Source organism: Protopterus annectens, chromosome 2.part1 (assembly GCF_019279795.1).
Source record: "Protopterus annectens isolate FY-2018-M chromosome 2.part1, PAN1.0, whole genome shotgun sequence".
Lineage (NCBI taxonomy): Eukaryota > Metazoa > Chordata > Ceratodontiformes > Protopteridae > Protopterus > Protopterus annectens.
Window position 1 is genome coordinate 576,840,162 of NC_056729.1, and position 19,993 is coordinate 576,860,154.

The 19,993-nt window shown below is 38.4% G+C and overlaps 1 protein-coding gene across 2 annotated transcripts in view; it reads left to right on the top strand.

The window, feature by feature from the left end:
- Nucleotides 1–19,993, top strand: part of EPHX2 (epoxide hydrolase 2) — a 3,146,492-nt gene that overhangs the window by 1,559,244 nt on the left and 1,567,255 nt on the right. For both annotated transcript variants that reach the window (XM_044062350.1, XM_044062351.1), the window contains exon 11: nucleotides 12,929–13,014. In XM_044062350.1, coding sequence (XP_043918285.1) covers nucleotides 12,929–13,014 — 86 coding nt within the window. The remainder of the gene's footprint in view (nucleotides 1–12,928; nucleotides 13,015–19,993) is intronic.

The window sequence follows — 19,993 nt, forward strand, 5'->3', positions numbered from 1 at the left end:
ACCTCTTGCTGTGAGGCGACAATGTTAACCGCTGCACCACTATTTGTGCTGAACTTGTAGTTAATGGTATACATATAAAGAACCTGTGGATATAGCAAACCTGACTGACAGGTTCAGGGATAGGGACAAGTCTGTGCATAAGGCCTACCTAGACTTAATCAAGGCTTTTGACACAATCCCCCACTCAGGCATCATTGATAAACTCACCCAGCTGGGTATCAACCTATATATTGTCAGGTGAGTTGCAAATTGGCTCACTGATAGAACTCATACAGTCAAAATAAGGGACTCCAACTCCTCCAGCAGACCTGTAACCAGTGGTGTTCCACAGGGATCGGTTCTGGGATCCCTACTGTTCGAAATCTACTTTGAAGTACAGGTTAAAACTAAAGGACTGTGGCTGACAAAGTTTGCTGATGACTGCAAACTAGGAGCGATCATTGAAACCCCTTGCAATGTCAACATTCTGCAAGAATGTCTTACACAGACTAATGACTGGTGCCAAAGTCAAGGTCTTAAACTTAATGTAAATAAATGCATTATCATCCCATTCGGCAAAGGTGATGTTCCTGTAAACTACCACATCAAGAGCAATACTCTAAGCACACAGTCAGTGGTGAGAGATCTGGGCACACAGGTTGACAGCAAACTTAATTTCAATCATCATGCCTCCACAGTGATAAGAATGGCATTTTATATTGCTCATCTCATATCTAAGAGCATTGCCTCCAGAAAAAAGAGGTTATAACCCTCTTCCCTGTACTCTTCCCTCATCAGGGCAATAATAGAGTACAATGCTCCCTTTGGTATGTTCCTTTCCAAACACCTGCAGCAGCTGGAGAGACCACAAAGGATCCTTACAAAGAAAATTTAGGTTCTTCAGATCTGTCTTATGTGGACAGACTGAAATCTTTGTCACTTTACTCTGTGTCATACAGACTGTTCAGAGGCCATCTGCACCTTGCTTATAGAGCAGTCTCTGACACACCTTTAATGGAAATGCTGCACCTTTGCAAGTCAAATGGTACATGGGTCACTCGCTCAAAGTACCATAACCTGGTATGTGACATCAACAGAACTAAATGATCTAACAGTCTTGCAAGAGGTGTTAATTGGGGTTGGGTTTATATATTGTGTGCCTCGTGTTCTGGCTCTTATCTTGATAAAGTCGCTGAACTGACAGAGACAAAAGCGTTTGTGGTTATTTTTGAATAAAGTGCTTCTGGTGATTAACCAGTGGCCTTGGCAACTTTTTTAGTGATTGAACATTGGACTGTGCCTTTGACTATACTACTGTGGATAGCCTTGCCCTACTGGCTCCTACATTCTGGGCTTATCTCTGGTTTTAGTTTGTGTTTTTTACCTAGTTTATCCTGTACATACCCAGAACTTGCTGGAGAGACAGATTTGCCTCACAGAGATTGTCCCACCTTTGGAACAAGCTTCCTATTCATGTTAAACCAAGCACCTCATTGGTCCTGTTTAAGCGCAGTTTGGATGACTGGATGAGTAACTGGAAATTCACCCCATGGGTTCCACCTGTCTCTCTTGGACAGGGGCAATAGGTGCTGATTTTAGTGCCTACTTGCACCAGACACCCTTGGGAACATGGTTTGAACTTAACTAGGTTTTTTTAGGACCATTAGCCTAGTAAACTCCTATTATGCTATTATTATATTAAGGGTGATATACAAATTTAAGGTATAGTCATTTGTACGTTTAAAAATACTTCTGAGCTTTTGATAGAGTTATTAATAGATAATTAAATTACTATTACATAAATAGATATGTATTTATGTGTCAGATTTTTATTATTTGAGATTAGGTGAAGTGGATTATTAAACTTTTAAGTTATATGAGAGAAATAGTTTTAAATGACAAAATAGACAGTTGTTAGTAGTCTTTTTAACTTGTATACAATATTGTACAACTGTGTGCATGTTGGCGGTGATTTATATAAAGAATTAATGGGATTACTCAACTGTGCTGGCATAAATATGTTGAAAGCCTTGATTAGAAGATACTGTGCTGACATGAGTACTTTGAAAGAACAGATTAAGACTTTGGACACTAAAATTCAGAATTCCAGTCTCTTCGTCTCTTTTGAGGTGTACTCTATAATGATCTGTCCATCAAAAATTACCGCTTGTGAAATTTTATCATCAACAAAAAGCAATCTAAATTAAAAAGAGATTTAACTGCATACAAAGCAGGTTTGGCATATCCCCTGAATTATCATCTTAATGAACAACAGGTTGATAGTGTTAGTGCAATGCCTACCTATATTTCTGTTCCACTCCAAAATATGGGAGGTCAGACACTCCCAGTCTATTTTTGACAGGACGTACAGTCCAGCAGTAGCTAGCTCATCAATGGAGAATTCTGGGTCAGTATTAGAATACCAAATGAAACAAATATTGAACGGCATAACAGCGAAAAGACCAGACCTCGAACTTGCTATTGTTAAGGGCTGTGCCCCCCCACCCCCTGCTTTTACATATATATATATATATATATATATGTATATATATTTATATATATATATATATATATATATATATATATATATATATATATATACCAACTCCGAGATCGTACAATAGTGAGGAAAGGGCAAATATTCCAATCTTCACTGTACCGCGATCTGGCAAACAGCACTTCGAGGCCTAGTCTTTTCACTGTTATTCCGTTTGATATTTGTTTCATTCGGTCTTCTAATATAGAACCGAGAATTCTTTATGGTCTGTGGTCCTTTCACCCAGTCCTTTTTGAAATGTCTTATAGGTTCATAGGTTGGTACTAGGCTATCAGCCCTAGGGCCTATACAAGCCTAGCCATAACAATTCCCTGGCTATTTCTTCCCACACCTGGACCCCTGTCTAGTAGGGTGACTGACATGATCCCTGGGGTGAATTTCCTTTTTCCCATCCAATCGTCAGGGTTCCTTTTGAAGAGGGCCAAAGAGGCACTCTGCGTGACATGTATGGGCAATCTATTCCGGAGTCTGGGGAGTCTCTGGGTCAGCAACCTATCCCTCCAGCATGTTTTGTTTATTTTGATGACAAGGTTTAGATCCCTGGAGCGTGTGGCTCTGAGGGATTGGGATTTCTTTAAGTGTAGCATGTCCAACAGCTTTGGGTTTGACATGGCCTTGTATGTTAAGCAGAGGTATCGCCCCTGAGTAGACAATATGCGACAGAGTATAGCTGGAGTTTTTTAAGGCGGTCAGCGTAGGGCATCTGCTTTAGGCCTGTGATTCTTTTAGTGAGGTATTTTTGTGGCCTTTCCAGTTGTTGCAGATGTCTTGAGAGGTACATACCAAACAGGGCATTGTATTCCATAATGGGTCTAATGAGGGATGAGTACAGTGGGACAATGACCTCCTTTTTTCTGGATGAAAAACCCTTAGTGATGAGGTGTGCCACAAAGACTGATTTCCTGACTGTTGTGGCAATGTGGTTATTGAAGGTGAGACCACTGTCCACCTGTGTCCGTAAGTCTCATCACACTTTCGGTGTTTAGTGTACTGCCACCTGTATGGTAATTCACAGCTACATGTTTTTTCGCAAAAGGGATAACCATACATTTCTTGGCATTGAGCTTGAGCCCATGGCTCTGGCACCAAGCATCTGTTTCTGTAAGGCCCTTTTGTAGAGTATCCACATAATTTGGGGATTCAATAATGGCTCCCAGTTTGTAGTCATCTGCGAACTTTGCTAGCCAGAGTCCCTTAGTGTTGGCCTGTACTTCAGAGAAGTAGATGCCAAACAAGAGCATTCCCAGGACTGAACCCTGAGGTATTCCACTTGTATGGAGCTGGATTTGGAGTTGGCTACTTTTACAGTGTGGGTTCTATCAGTAAGCCATTTAGCAACCCATTGGGTGAAGTAGGGATTAATGCCCAGCTTAGAAAGTTTATATATGATTTCAGAGTGGGGGATGGTGTCAAAGGCCTTGGCAAGGTCTAGATAGGCTGTGAGGACCACCTTACCCTTGTCCATGGCTCTGGAGACTGATTTGAAGAAGTCAATCAGGTTCATGAGACAAGATCGGCCCTTCATGAACCCAAACTAGGTGGGGTCCAGTGTTTGAAGGTTGCCAATGTCTTTGTTTATATGTTCCATGATAATACGCTCCATGGCCTTGCAGATAAGGCTCGTCAGACTGATGGGATGGTAGTTTCCGGGATCCAAGGTGGATCCCTCCTTGTGGAGTGGGATAACTGTAGCTCTGCGCCACTCAGTGGGCACGAAACCTGAGGTGAGGCTATGATTAAACATGACACTTAGGTGAGGTGCCAGGTCATATTGTAGTTCATATAGTACACAGCCTGGGATGTCATCTGGTCCCATGGATGCTGTATTCTAAGCTTTGGAGAGTGCGTTTTTTACCTGTGTGGCCATTATTACCGGAATTTGGCAATCTTCCGGTATTGAGACGGGCCATTTAGGGGGTGAGAGGGGGGTGAGGTTGGCACTAAATCAATCTGTCAGGATATTAGCAATATCCTTGGGATCAGTATATTTAATGCCATTCTGTTTTAGCTCAGAGCAGATCTAAGCATTGCCATTTAGATTCTTAACATAGTTATAGAATGCTTGTGGTTGTCTTTGGAATCTTTGGCAATTTTATTTTCGTAACTAGCTTTGGAGGATTTTATGAGGGATCTCAGTTTCTACTGAAGCTGGTAAGGGAGTAGTTTGCATCTTGGGATTTTCCTCTTTTCTGCAACAGTTTCTTCCTTTTGTTGTAAAGTTTGTTTATGGCAGGGGACCACCAGATTGGCTTCCTTTTTTGGATGAGAGCATCTTGGTTCTATTTGGGATGGCACGATTCATGCATGAGTGGATGTGCTCGTACAGTGCCTTAGTGTAGGATTCAGCAATTGAACTTTCAGTTCCCATCTGCATGGGTGTCATTAAGATTGTCACTTCTGACTTGAGTAACATGAAGTTGGCTTTGGAGACGTTTTTTATGGAGGTTTCTTTACTGAGGGGTGGGATGTGGATGTTAAGATGATTAGCTTATGGTCAGACCTGACTAACGAGGGGGTGTCCATAGATGTGGAGCATGGATTTCCCATGTTGGTAATGACCAGGTCTAGGATATTGGAGCCCCTGGTGGGACTATGGATTAGTTGATCCAGGGCATTGGAATTTATGAATTCCAAGAACCGTTGGGCAAAGGTGTTGGTATGAGTAGTTTTCCCAGTTAATGGCAGGGTAGTTAAAATCACCCAGTATTAGGGTGTTTGGTTCTATCTTAATATTTTCCAGTATGTTTAAAAAGCTGTAGTGAGAATCTTTGGGTATGGTGGGGATCTGTAGCAAGCTACAATTTGGATTGCAGTCGTACCTAGTGTTAGTTGCACCTGGAGAATTTCAGATGCATTGTGTTGGGCAGCTAGCCTGGTGGTGTGAATATCATTGGTGATTATTGACACTCCTCCACCTTTAGTGTTTCAGTCCTGGTTTGGTGGCCGAAAAGTGTGGTAAGAGTTGTAGCCGGGTATTGCAGGGGTGCTCTCTGGAGCCTTGAACCAGGTGTCAGTTACTGCACAGATATCGATGTTCTCCATTTTTAGGAGTGCCTCGAGAGAGTGCATTTTGAGGTTTAGACTTCTAGCATTGAGTAGCATTACCTTCAGGTTTTGCGTACTTGTACCTATTATGGTGGTGGTTTTGTCATTTGAACTTTGCCTAAGAAAGGCACTATAGGGGTGGCAAGAGCCTTAGCTAGTAACCTGAATCCCAGGGGTGACAGGTGCAGACCATCTCTCACAAAGCATCGTGGTCTGTCGATCATGTTGTCCTAGGCAGACAGATACTGGATCCCCTTTGAAAGACACCGGAAGCTTAGCCAATTGTTGAAGTCAGTCACTTTTTCCTTCTATTGTGGTATCATTCTGGGAGAAGGCAGGATGCTACTCAGGGCTAGGGTCATACCTGCCTGGGCCACATGATCCGAGAGCTCTTCCATGTCTCTTTTCATGTAGTCCAGGGAGGTACGTCTCAAATCATTCACACCAACATGGACAATGACAGAGTCATATTTGTACTTGTGGAGTGACTTGAGTGCATGCGTTATGTGGTGGATCCTGGCACCCGACAGTCAGCTGACTCTAATTTTCTCCTTGTTCAACCTGGTGAGTGGGACATCACTGTGCCGGACTATAGAGTCACCTATGACTAAAGTGTTAGGTACGTTGTCTTGCCTTAGGGGCTGTTGCTGGGTGGCACACTGATGTTGTGAACTATGTGACACTTTGGTTGTGATTGGTGTTTGTTTGCGTTTCAGCTTCAGAGGTCCTTGTTGCTTGGGCAGGTTACAGTTAAGGCCCTCTGCATATGTGGATTTAGTGTTGCTATATGTGGGTGTTGGTGGTGTGGGTTTAGAAGGGCTATGTGTTGCTTGAGGTGTAGTGTGGGTGTTAACCTTCTCCTCTTGACTGTCTAGCACACTCTGGTGGAGAGAGCTTTGCTTCAACTTTGGCTATGTAAGTGCATCTCTCACAGGTTATAGTGTTGGGTGGTAGGAGGAGAGGGTTGTCTGTGTACATGAGGTAATTGTTGCATTGCCCCAGTATGCCCAGATTCACCAGATGGACAGGAGGAATCACCGGAAGCTGGTCCTTGGACATGCCTGGTTTGGTGCTTTTTTTTTTTTTTTTTTGAGGTAGATAAACTAGTTAAAACTAGCTTGGAGAGAAAATAAAGGAAACTTTTAAGAGACACTGATGATTATGTGAATACGACTGTTTATCCACTGCCTGTTGTAACAGTTTTTTTTAAATGATTTTAGTGATACTGTTCATAGTAATAAACAATCTAACAATGTGAATGTTAATAGGAGAACAAACACTGTTAGAGAAAATAATTTTTTAGAAGGGCACCACCTTTGAGGAGACCTCAGGGGCAGCAAGGTTATCAGAAACAAACCAAAAACTGGTACCCATCCCAATAGTTTGGGAGTTGAAACAATATGAGACCATAGGTAGATATATATCAGTAACAGATATTTTTGCAGCCAAATTTCCTGTAGAAGAGAGAAATGTGGTGTCTTTGATTACTATTGACAATTTTTCTGTTTACAATTTTTCTGATTTTAAAATTGATGACACGCACGAGTTTATTAAGAAAAGGCTTTACATTTGTAGAAGATTTTAAAATTGACATAGCAAAGGTTCTACTAGGCCACTAAATTTGGCCATGTTTTTTTCTACCAGAAATAATGACGATGTAGTTAGAACTGACTTGATTGAAAGGAGAAGTACATTTATGCCTCCTGTAAATCCAGTAATAGACCAGTTTGAAAAAATATGTGAAAAAGAAATATGAAAGATGTTGAAAACTCAGGTGGCAAATAAGGAAGACAATATATCTGAAAATGAAAGGAAGTTTTTAAATAATCTCCATGAGTTGACAGAGTACAGATTTATGAAACCTGATAAAGGTGGGGAGGGTGTAGTTATAATGAACCAAGTGGACTATACAGGAAAAATGCTACATACATATGAGGTAGCTGTGCTTACTGAGATCAGTAGGGCCTGTACATAAATTGATTGTTTTTTTATGATCTGTTGATGCAAGGAGTTATAGTTGAAAAAGAATACACATTTTTGACCATTGAGACACTGTTGATTCCTGTTATTTTTGGTACACCAAAAATCCACAAAGATTTAAACAACCCTCCTCTGAATCCTTTAGTAGCAGCAAGGAATTCAAAGACAGAGCCTATAGCAACATACATAGATTTGCACTGTAAGAAAGCTATAAGGTATAAATAACAGATTCTTAGGGACTCTTGGCATTGTCTAGAGGTTCTGAGAGACTTGTGTATAAAAGAGGCTTTCATGTTTGTTACAGTCAATGTAATTAATTTTTCATCATTCCGCATAGTGAAGGAATTGAGTTATTTGGTGATGCTTTAATGAATATTGAAGGCATACACATTGTGAAAAGGAACTTGTCAATGGAGCTGAAGGAAGTGGTTCTGAAAAATAATTACCTGTATTTTGAGGAGGAATATTTTCGTAAGACTACTGGGGTGGCAATGGGATCTAGATGTGTCCCCATATATGCAAATCTTGTTCTGTCAGAATGAGAGGAAAGTTATGTTTTTCCATCTACATTTATGGGGAAAGTGATGGCATGGTGCAGGTACCTTGATGATATACTATTGCTCTGGAAAGGTACCAAGGAAGAAATGGTCAGGTTTGTTGAATATTTGAGTAACATCACTGCATTTGAGACAGTTGATTTTTTTGGACATTTGTTTGTATAAGAATAAGGAAAATTCAAAAATAGAGTCTACTATATACAGGAACAAAATGTATTCACATGCCAGGGTCCCCTTCACACCATAAGCATAGTGTGATTAAGGGGCAAATGGTAAGGGTCTCTAGATTAATTAGTGACAAAGTTATTTTCAGTCAAGAAATGTACAAATTATTAGGGATGTTCAAAGAAAGGGGATACTCGACTAGAATTTTAATCAAGGTTAGAAATGAAGTTCTGAAAAAGAGAACAGAGAAATTTGTTCCTATTCTATTGACCCTGAAAGGGACTTCCCTAAATGATAAAAATGTAGTGGAAAATGAAAGAAAGTTAATACTTCCATGTTACCATGAGACAGAGAATTTTAGATAAATGCTTAACAGATACTGGGACTTGTTTTTTGATGAGAGTTTGAAACAAATTTTGGGTGAATCCCAGAAAATTACTTACAGTAGGGACTGTAACCTAAAAGGGTTTCTTAAAAAGACTACAGTTACAAAGAATCAAAGCTATCATTCTGAGATGACAAAATGTAATGTGCAGAGTATCTGAGTACATAAATGAAAGACCATATGTAGTGATAGAAGGATATCGCTGAAGTATTTCATGTCCAGGGCATTACAATTGTAGTACCAACTTAGTTGTTTACATTGCAACATGCACCTCTTGTTCGACTTTCTATATAGGTAAGACTACAAGAAAGTTAAAGGAAAGAGTAGCCGAACATGTAAAGGACATGAAAAATAAGAAGACCGACAATGCCTTATAAATGCACAGTTTAGGTTGTGAAAACTTTAGGAAATTTACATTTTTTATTATTGACCATGTCATTCCTTCTCAGAAAGGACGTGATGTAAAAAGTGAAGTTGAGAGACTAGAGTTGGAATGGCAGCTTAGACTAAATGCTACTACCATGCCAGGCATTAATGACAGTTGCACTGTGATTAGTGTTTTGAAATTAAAGTCACTGCAACTATGAATTGTATAAAAGTTTTTTATTGTATATATTTTAACAGATATTGTTTAGCATTTACAATTTAGCAGCTCTCAATTGTTTATTATTTGTGTTTTTTTTTTTTGAATATTTTAATGTTTTAAGACTTGTAAAGGATTTTTATATGTATTTCTAATTTTCATGTTGAACTGGGAAATCACGTGATTTATTAGTATTTAAATGGGCTGACTGATGGAAGTACTACACTCTGAGGAAGCCCAGGATGATGTTGGGTGAAAGCGCTTAGTGTTTAATTAAAGCTTGGACTGCTATATCGGCTAGCATTGGCATTTTTTGTTATTTTTATTTTGTTTTATATAGATTTGATGCTTTTTGAGATTTTTTGTAAAAATGCAATGGCATTTTTTGTTTCACAAATGTAAAACACTTGCAGTGTAGACATATGAACAGTGCAATAAGTATTACCTTTTACTGTTTCTGATACCAGCATGTTTAAATTTTTTAAATTCTCACAGACTTCCATATTTGTTGCACCACCCCCACAAATTATGTAGTATGGGATACAGGTTCTATGATGGGGCTGTTAAAGGAGATCATTTTGAGTTTATTTATGTTAGTTTGGGAGGATGTCAGAGCAAAACAAAATTAACTTAGTCTTTATTGCAGTAAGAGTAGTTGTGATTTTGTAATTCAGTTTTCCATGGAAGTGAAGGAATCTTGAATGCTAGCTTGGAGTTGTTTATGTCATGGGCAGAGAATATTATAGTAAAGTTGTCAATAGATTGCATCTGAAAGATGAAGATTTTGATAAGAAGGCATCCAAGGATGGACCCATGTGATACACATCCAGTAATTGCTTAGTAGGTAGGTAGTCCAAGCTTCCTACCAGCAGACACATTCTATCCATTGACTGCTATGGTACTGAGATAGTTTAGTACAGTGCTTATTATACTAGGTTTGTGGCTTTGGCATAATGGTTAAGATCTTTACCCCATAGACACAAAGTACAAAGTTTTATTCTGAACTCAGGTTATTGGCTAGGTGTAAAGTAGCCCTTTAAGGCAGTTATCCTAGTATTCACCTATGAATCTATAAGGGTGATGCCTCATTTGTGGAAAAACATCACATAGGAATTCTTTCCATATAATGGAATATAGGATTCCTGGACAGAGTGGTTTCCATTATAGATACAAGGTATGCTGTGTCATCCTTTTCTTTCTACAAGAAGATTGTTTGGTGCTAAAATTTGTTTTTGAGGTATTTGTACTAGCCTTCAAGACGTCTAGTTGAAACTCCATACATTGCTTCTCCTCCAGCATGTGTATACAAAACACACACACACACACACACACACACACACACACACACACACACACACACACACACACACACACACACACACACACACACACACACACAAAATTAGCTGTTGAAAAATGCACACTGACCTCCAGGCTGGCATTGGCACTGCTGAGGAGAAGAACAGTATGTTGCCATCCTCAACATAAGAGATCACAAAGCGGACTCGAGTATTACCGAATTTACAAAACAAAAAAATAACAAAGCTTTTTCCTCTGTTATAGTACCATCAGAGTATATCCACAATGGGTGTTCTCTTACTTTTCATACTGCTTCCACAATGGGTGTTCTCTTACTTTTCATACTGCTTCCACAGTGGGTGTTCTCTTACTTTTCATACTGCTTCCACAATGGGTGTTCTCTTACTTTTCATACTGCTTCCACAATGGGTGTTCTCTTACCTTTCATACTGCTTCCACAGTGGGTGTTCTCTTACTTTTCATACTGCTTCCACAGTGGGTGTTCTCTTACTTTTCATACTGCTTCCACAATGGGTGTTCTCTTACTTTTCATACTGCTTCCACAATGGGTGTTCTCTTACTTTTCATACTGCTTCCACAATGGGTGTTCTCTACTTTCATACTGCTTCCACAGTGGGTGTTCTCTTACTTTCATACTGCTTCCACAGTGGGTGTTCTCTTACTTTCATACTGCTTCTCTTACTTTTCATACTGCTTCCACAATGGGTGTTCTCTTACTTTTCATACTGCTTCCACAGTGGGTGTTCTCTTACTTTTCATACTGCTTCCACAGTGGGTGTTCTCTTACTTTTCATACTGCTTCCGCAATGGGTGTTCTCTTACTTTTCATACTGCTTCTGCAATGGGTGTTCTCTTACTTTTCATACTGCTTCCACAGTGGGTGTTCTCTTACTTTTCATACTGCTTCCACAATGGGTGTTCTTTTACTTGTCATACTGCTTCCACAGTGGGTGTTCTCTTACTTTTCATACTGCTTCCACAGTGGGTGTTCTCTTACTTTTCATACTGCTTCCACAGTGGGTGTTCTCTTACTTTTCATACTGCTTCCACAGTGGGTGTTCTCTTACTTTTCATACTGCTTCCACAGTGGGTGTTCTCTTACTTTTCATACTGCTTCCACAGTGGGTGTTCTCTTACTTTTCATACTGCTTCCACAATGGGTGTTCTCTTACTTTTCATACTGCTTCCACAGTGGGTGTTCTCTTACTTTTCATACTGCTTCCACAGTGGGTGTTCTCTTACTTTTCATACTGGTTCCACAATGGGTGTTCTCTTACTTTTCATACTGCTTCCACAATGTGTGTTCTCTTACTTTTCATACTGCTTCCACAATGGGTGTTCTCTTACTTTTCATACTGCTTCCACAATGGGTGTTCTCTTACTTTTCATACTGCTTCATTACTAGTCACCTGAGACAGACTAAACCAATAACACATGAATCTGTATTGCTTTGACAAGCAACCCAGCCAGGCTCCATTGAAATGCTACCCCCCCCCCCCACAGTAAAGGGATGCAAAAAGTAGCTGTGCCATAGAGTAATATGACCATTTCTTTATTAACAAATAACTTTTTTAAAGACCATTTTAATTTGCATGGGATGTAGCCCAACCGCCAAGTACCATGGGCTTATTTCACAGAAGGATAACATTTGAAGTTTAGTGCAATGAATTGCAAAATTATTCTCCTGAACCACAGCAGTCTAGTGTGAAGTCTTGATCAGGCCACAGTTTCAGAAATGTGCACATTTCTAGAGGCCAGATAAGAGGAGGGATATCTGATATCAGACTGCTTCAAAGACTCCCAAGGAAAGCTCCTTGAATGTTGTACAGAATGAAGAGTAAATATGTCCATAGATTTGACAACTTGGAGCTCTTCTAGTTAGAGGAAAAAAAGATATGGGTAAACATAATCAATTTGCACATGATCATGTCAGAGAGTGGAGAGTTGGTGACACAAAACAGGAAGGGCTAATGAAAGAGCTCAGGAAACAAGGAAAGACTTGTACTGGGCACAGTGCCAGCAACTTCATGATTTGCAAAAAATACTTTTTACAGAGAGTGGTAGACCAATTAAATGGGATTTTTTTTTTTAAATTGGCAATGGAAAAAAAATCCATGGAAGCATTCATAGTGACAGAGTATGTCAAGGAAGAGAGAAAAGAAGGGGAGGGATGGAGTGGATACAGACTGGTATGCATATTTATATGGCAAATGACTTAGGCAAGTTATCTTCTTCTGTCATCAAATATTAAGTAAAATATGCACATGTTGTATATCACAGTTATTTTACTTTGAGATTTAACACTGTAATCTAAGAATATTTAATTGTTTTCCTATTCTTTCTGCCTCTTTATGCAGGGAATTTCACAAGCCACCCTTATTGGTCATGACTGGGGTGGCTCTGTTGTGTGGAATATGTCCCTTTTTTACCCAGAAAGAGTCAGGTAGGTTATATGAAATTTGCTTTTTTATATTATCATTTTTGGTCATAGAACATTTGTATTAGTATACAATATTAAAAATGTAACATTGCACCCAATAAGCTGAATATTTTCTTCTGTATTAGATAGATATTCATGTTATCAAATGTTATTTGCATCAGTTTGCCTTGTTATAGTACAACAGTGTATTTTTTTTCTGTGTAGGATTAAATGCTTGCATAGGTTGAAACTTCACAAGATATTTTGTGTCATATTTGTGAGTCCATTTAATGTTGAACAGTTAATCTTTTTATAGGACTTTGTGTGTGATTCTCAACATACTGGAATAGCTAATTGCCTTTGCAAAATACCATTTCAGTACAGGTTGAGTTGCTATCCAACGATGTGATGTATCCCAAATTCATTGATTAGTACTTCCACACAGAGACTCTATATATTAAAGTCAGGCTGAACATTTCTGCTTTGCATAACATCAGAGTACACTGCAACATGTAATAATTGTAAATAAGGAATATCAAGTGAATATAAATAAGACCTATCAAATGAATGAGTTCATGTGCATATGTGTGTGTCTGTGTGTGTGTGTCTGTCTCTGTGTGTGTATGCATGCATGTGTTTGTCATATGATAGTCTATTAACTAGTGTAGAGTGCATTGTCGCCTCACAGTTAGACGTTGCCCGTTCAATCCTCAGTTAGAGCGTCTTCTGTGTGGCGACATGCATGAATGGGCGTTCCTTCGTTGAAGGTTGTGCATTAGGCCCGGCAAACCATTATGTAAAACTCAACTGCCAATCATTAGCGGACCGGAGTTCCGCTGTGGCGACCCCTAACTGGGAAAAAGCCAAAAGACACAAACAAAAGAGTGCTTATCCACATTGACCCACTCAGCACAGGGCATTCTGTAGCTAAGTGTCATTTTTTTGATGACATAGTAAATAATTGGAGGGTGCATGTATCAAACTATAGGACTACAGGTACATCAGTCATAACCTTAAATCTGAACACCAGACTATCAGACTAAATGAGCAATAGAATTTCTTCTCTTTCAAAAACTGCCATCTTGAAAAACCTTTAGAAGTCAGTAGAGATTATATCTTAGATTACAAATAATAATGATTTCATTAACATCTGTGTCATCAAAATCTCTTATTTTGCCTGAATGAGGGATACCATTAAATTCATTTGTGTAAACATCAACAGGAAAACTTTAATTATATATTTTTATTTGCATTATATCAGGGTTTGTAAAGCTGCCTTTCATACTTTTTACTTGTACTTTCTGCTAGAGTAATTGAGTAAATATTGATTTTACAGAGCTCTGTGAAATGTTAACTTTGAATAAAGAGCAGTTTTATGTTATCCGCCTATACTATGCAATAATATATGACCCCCATAAAGCTTATTAGAGCACCACTATGATTGTCTAACATTTGAGGACCAAGGGCTCATTGGTAAAGAAAACTAATGTGGGAAACAGTTCTATATGGTTGTGATTGTCATATTACTCAGCCAGTTAGCAGCTGTTTTGCGCATTAAAATCCACCTGCACATGAGCAGATAGGTTTATTATCACAGTCTTGAAGCCCACAGCGTTGAAATCCATAATCCTGAAGCCATAATATCAAAAGATCAAAACACTGAAGATTGCAATGTCTAAAGATCTTGAATACCGAATCCCCCTACTAATGTGAACCCAGAAACACATACTAACATGGGTTCTCTAAGGGTGTGGACCCATGAACAAGTGCTAAAATGTGTCCTGCAGAGGGTAAGTCCAGGAGTTTGATGTTGCAGTGTTCAGCATTTTGGTGTTTCAGTATTATGGTCTTAGGACTATGGATTTCAATACTATGGGATTCAAGACTGTAATAGTAAGCAGAGGAGATACATTTTTTACCTGTTTTTAGAAGAAAGTGTTCTTTTTGTTGTTTGTTTGTTTCTTTCTTTCTTTATTTATATATGTATATATTTAACTCAAGAAAAAAACAAAACAAAAGTGTCAGAAGTGCATTAAAACAAGTAAACAAATACAAACTACTACCTAGTTAAATCAACAATATGTGTGTACTTCAAAAAGGGGACACCATGTTACTATTCAAGTTCTACATTGATTTGATGGTTAACTACAGTGCTATCATTCAGTCAAGGCATCTAAGATGTCAAATTTAACATATTACTCATTAGAGAGGGCTCCTCTTATTCTTAATAATAAATATGTTGCCACATACACAATAGACTTAGTGTTACAATTTATTTTGTGGTTAATTGCATACTTCCTCTCACCAATGGAGAAAGAATTTCCCACACGTAAGTAAGAACACCAATTACAACAGCCACAACTGGAAGTCCCTTTTTGTCTAACCATAAAATCAGTTAGTTTATTACAGTCCTCTTTTAAATGTAAATTGCCTAACTTTTCATGTAACCCGGCATTTATGATAAAATACCAATTTTTACGAATGATTGAACACAAAGACCCAGAGTTCATGTTAAAAGGAGAAGTAAAGCCAATGGAGAAATTTTTCTTATTGTGAGTATTAAAGGCCACCTCACTGTTTAAAGTGGGTGACGTTGCCCTCCCCAACAAGTTAGGTGATACAATACAATTCACAAATTTGTTTCTACATTTGTTTTACATTTATTTATGCCCCCATTTTTATTTTAAGATCTTGACTCTGTTTTTATTTGGGTGCATTCCCACATCTTTGTAAAGATTTCAGGAATCCATTCTGTATGGTTAATTGGTTGACAGTTTAATCGGCCAATTATCAGCTCTCATATACATTACAACCCTATGCTGCGGTGGTACAGCGGTAGCATTGTCACCTCACAGCAAGAGGTTCTCCTGTTCGATTCTTGGCTGAAGCACCTTCTGTGTGGAGTCTGCATGTCCTCCCTGCGGTCGAGTGGTGTTCGAAAGATATGCGTGAATGGGCATGCCTTCATTGAAGGTTGGGCTTTGAGCTGGCACCTCGGCACTGTAAAAATATACTGCCAATCATTAGCAGACCGCAGTTCCGCTGTGGTGACCCCTAACTGGGAAAAGCCGAAAGAAGAACAAACATATACATTACAACCCTACTCATATATGAGTATTCATATTACATCAGTTGTTTGTGAATGAAGGAGCTGTTTTTACATTTATTTGTGTCATCTCTCACTTTTTCTTTGGAAAACTTGAGGTGATGTAGTTTTGTTTTTATTTTGGTACACTCCCCATCTTTGTAAAAGGACCAGGAGCAGCATTCTTTACAGTTAACTAATTGACATCTTGGTCAGCCAATCAGCAGCTGTCCTATGCATTAAAATTCACCCATGTTCAAGCAAATGTACATAGAGTTGTTGGCCAAGTCTTGCATTAATGCTAAGATAATATTTTTCTTTCTGGATTATAGCACAGTTTGGAAAAATTTCTGCAAATAACCAAAAGGTCAGTTTACTTGCAGCCTACTTATTCAGCATAGTCTTAACTTAGTTTTTGTTGTATGTTTAAACATTGATACATTCTGTATTTTCTGGTTTTATGGAAGGGGTAGAACTTATGCAGTACTTACTTACCACAGAACAAACATTACTGTTACTCATTCTGAGTTCCTGGGGAACCAATATTTAGGATTTTTTTGGTCATTTGTTTTACTATATTTCTGATGTCTGTAGTCCAAGATCTGTACTGAAAATACACAAGTTACTGTTATATGTATTTACAGCTGTGTGTAGTTGGGATAAAAAGTGAAAATTAATTTATATTCTAAACTGTTGAAAAGTGTTGCTCTCAGTTTATTGTTATTTTGCCATTTATCATTTCATATACCTTATAGCAAGTACTAAGTGTTTTAAAAACCTGTTTTTCATTTTGTGAATTTTAAAGATCATGGATAGTGTTGCAAAATAGAATGCACTATCAGCACTCTGCTCCACATTTTTCATGAAAACATTGGTAGCTATACAGGTGTGCCCTGTTCTTATTTTCACATAAAATAATGATTTATGTGAAAATAGAACTGAAAATGGAGACAAAGCTGCTTACTGTAGATATTTTTCTTTTGTTTTGATAAGGTGATTTACTTTATTATTATCCATAGTTTTGCTATTTATCCCTTCTTGGCTTACTTCTTCTTCTCTGATTGTGATATTCCAGTATTCTGATTCAGAATGTTTTGGGGGTCATATAAATGAGGTATTATTGGTGATTCGTTGTTAAAATTGAAAACTAGAAAATTGTGTGACATACAATCACTGTGTCTTCCTTACCAGAATGAAAATTATTTGATATACATAACTTACGTAATATAATTTTTATGAAAGCAAAACTACAAGCATACAGTATAATAATTCTTGTGGGGAGTAAATGATTTATATGCAATCACATGAAAAGTGCAATGCTGCAAATTGTGGAATATCTGGAGACAAATTCAATTGATATCGTTTGCAGCGAGATCATTCCATCCCCTAGATGGAATGATTCTATGGTCACCCATATAATCTGTTACCATATTTTATGACCTCTAGAATATTAATAATCATTACAATAGTCATCTGTTATGTAACTAATGCTACATCTTCCTGTAACACAATGAATTTATTATGGCTGTTGAGTTTTAATTCTTTGAAACTAATGTGTAGTTTTTCAAATGTTGTGCTTATTTTGTGCTTGAATGTTGTCGCTCATCTGGTCAGGATAAAACAGATGAACTTCTGTAGGTTCTGTTCAAGCAGCTTTATTATGCACAAACACATCAGGATTGAGGCTTAATAAAGTTAATTTAAATATACTTGTAAACAGACTAGCTACTACACTTATACATGCTCACTCTCTGGCTGCACTCTCAAAATGGCACTGAAGCTAGCATGTGATGTCCTTGAAAGGCTTCTTAAAGGTACAACACACACACTATTCTACATCCTCCCTCTTTGAGAAATGAGTCATGCAATATTGACAACATTAATTGACATGCAATTGATACAAATATTTATTTGACATGCAGTTATACACAACCAAATATATATATAGGCAATTATGTCCAGGTTGCTGTGTCTTTCACACTAGGTCTGGAAATATGGCCAAATCATGTGACATAAAAATTAGAATTAGGGCTAGCAACTGGGACTGTCTCTGCTGAATGTTCAACTTTGGGGACATCAGGAACATCATCAGGAACAGAAGTAGAAGTTAAGACTTGTTCTGCAACAGGAACATTATCTGGATATCTCTGAGATCTAGAGTTTGTATCACAGGAACAATGCTGCAGTTTAGATTCTGATACAGGAAGAAGATGTCTGCAATTTCTCCTGTACTCGACACCCTCAGATTCTACAAACTAGGATCTTGGCTCAGAACATATACCTGTTACTTGATTAATCTGTTCAAAACCTTTCACCGTTTGTATACTCACTGTCTCTCCTTTCAACGGACGAAGAAATCTGCTCAATTTGTCATAGCTGGACTTCTGGAAAGAATGCTTTCTATATAGTTGGGTTCTTGATTGTTCTGTTGTTCATAGAATCATAGGAAGTTACTAGGCCATTGGCCCTGAGGCCCTTATAAGCCTAGCTAAGAGTTTAGCCCATGCATAGACAAACCAGCACCTGATGCCCCTGTCCAGCAGTGACACGGGTGGAATCCCAGGGATGTATTTTGCATTTCCCATCCAGTTATGCAGGTTGTGCTTAAAAAGGGGTAAAGAGGTACTCAGCTTGACATGGAGAGGGAGTCTATTCTTTGCTTTAGGTCCCAACAAACTGGAACTGATAGGCAATGTTGTTCTGATTTGCCTAGACAGAACTGTCTGAGCAGGCAAGCCAAGTATATCATCATGGGGTATGTTTCTGAGATTGAGTAAATTCAAAAAGACATTGGCATTATCGCACTTTGACTTCTCTAGTAATTGCTTTGCACTCTGTACTGCACATTCAGTCCATTTGACTGCGGGTATTCTGGACTAACATACAAAAGTCCCATTCCCTTGCAAATTTCTGAAACAACTGACTGGTAAATTGGGTACCATTGTCAGAAATAACTTTGTGTGGACTGCCATGGACTGAGAAATGACATTTCAACTTGGTGATAACAGCAGTGGATGTTAGGTTAGGTAGTAAATCGATCTCAAACCACTTTGAATAAGAGTCTACCAACACTAAGCAATGCTGATTGTTCCACACGAGTATATCAGTGGCTAGTTCAGGAACTTGACTTATCTGAAGTGGTTCTTTTTGCAAATGCAGTTTAGTCCTATTGTATACTGAACAAGAAGAAAGTACTTTATCAATTTCTTTAGCTAGAGAAGGCCAAAATACTAGTCCTCTTGCCCTTCTTTTGGCAGATTCGGAACCTGGGTGACCACAATGCAAAATCTGAATATATTCACATTGTAAGGAAGTGAGAACAACAGACCTTTGAAAAAAATGCCATCTTCCATCAACATTTCATCTCTGTAAGAAAAATAAGTTTGCACTTCAGGTGGTACACTAGCTTGCTTTGCCAGCCATCCAGCATTAATGTAGTGGTTGAGCTTTTGCAAAATTGGATCAGTCTTTATATGATCTGTCAGCTCATCAAGTCTTGTGGTAGAAAAATTACACACTTCCATGACAAAGTCAAAATTCTCTGCATTAAGTTGTTCCCTAGTATTTCTGGGCAATCTGGATAAGGTATCAGCCAGATAAAAAAGTTTGCCTTTTGTATAGACCATTTTGAAGTTGTACTTTTGCAATTTGAGCATCATTCTTTGTAATCTCACTAGAGCTGAATGCATAGGCTTATTTAAAATAGTGACTAGAGGTTGGTGATCAGTTTCAATCTGAATATCTCGATCATAAATAAAATCATGAAACTTTCAACATGCAAATACTATTGGCAAAAGTTCTTTCTCAATTTGAGCATATTGCATTTCAGTTTGGGTAAGAGTTCTGTTCTGGATGCACATGCTACTGGTCTGCCATCTTGAAGAATAACTGTGCCAAGACCAAATTCTGAAGCATCAC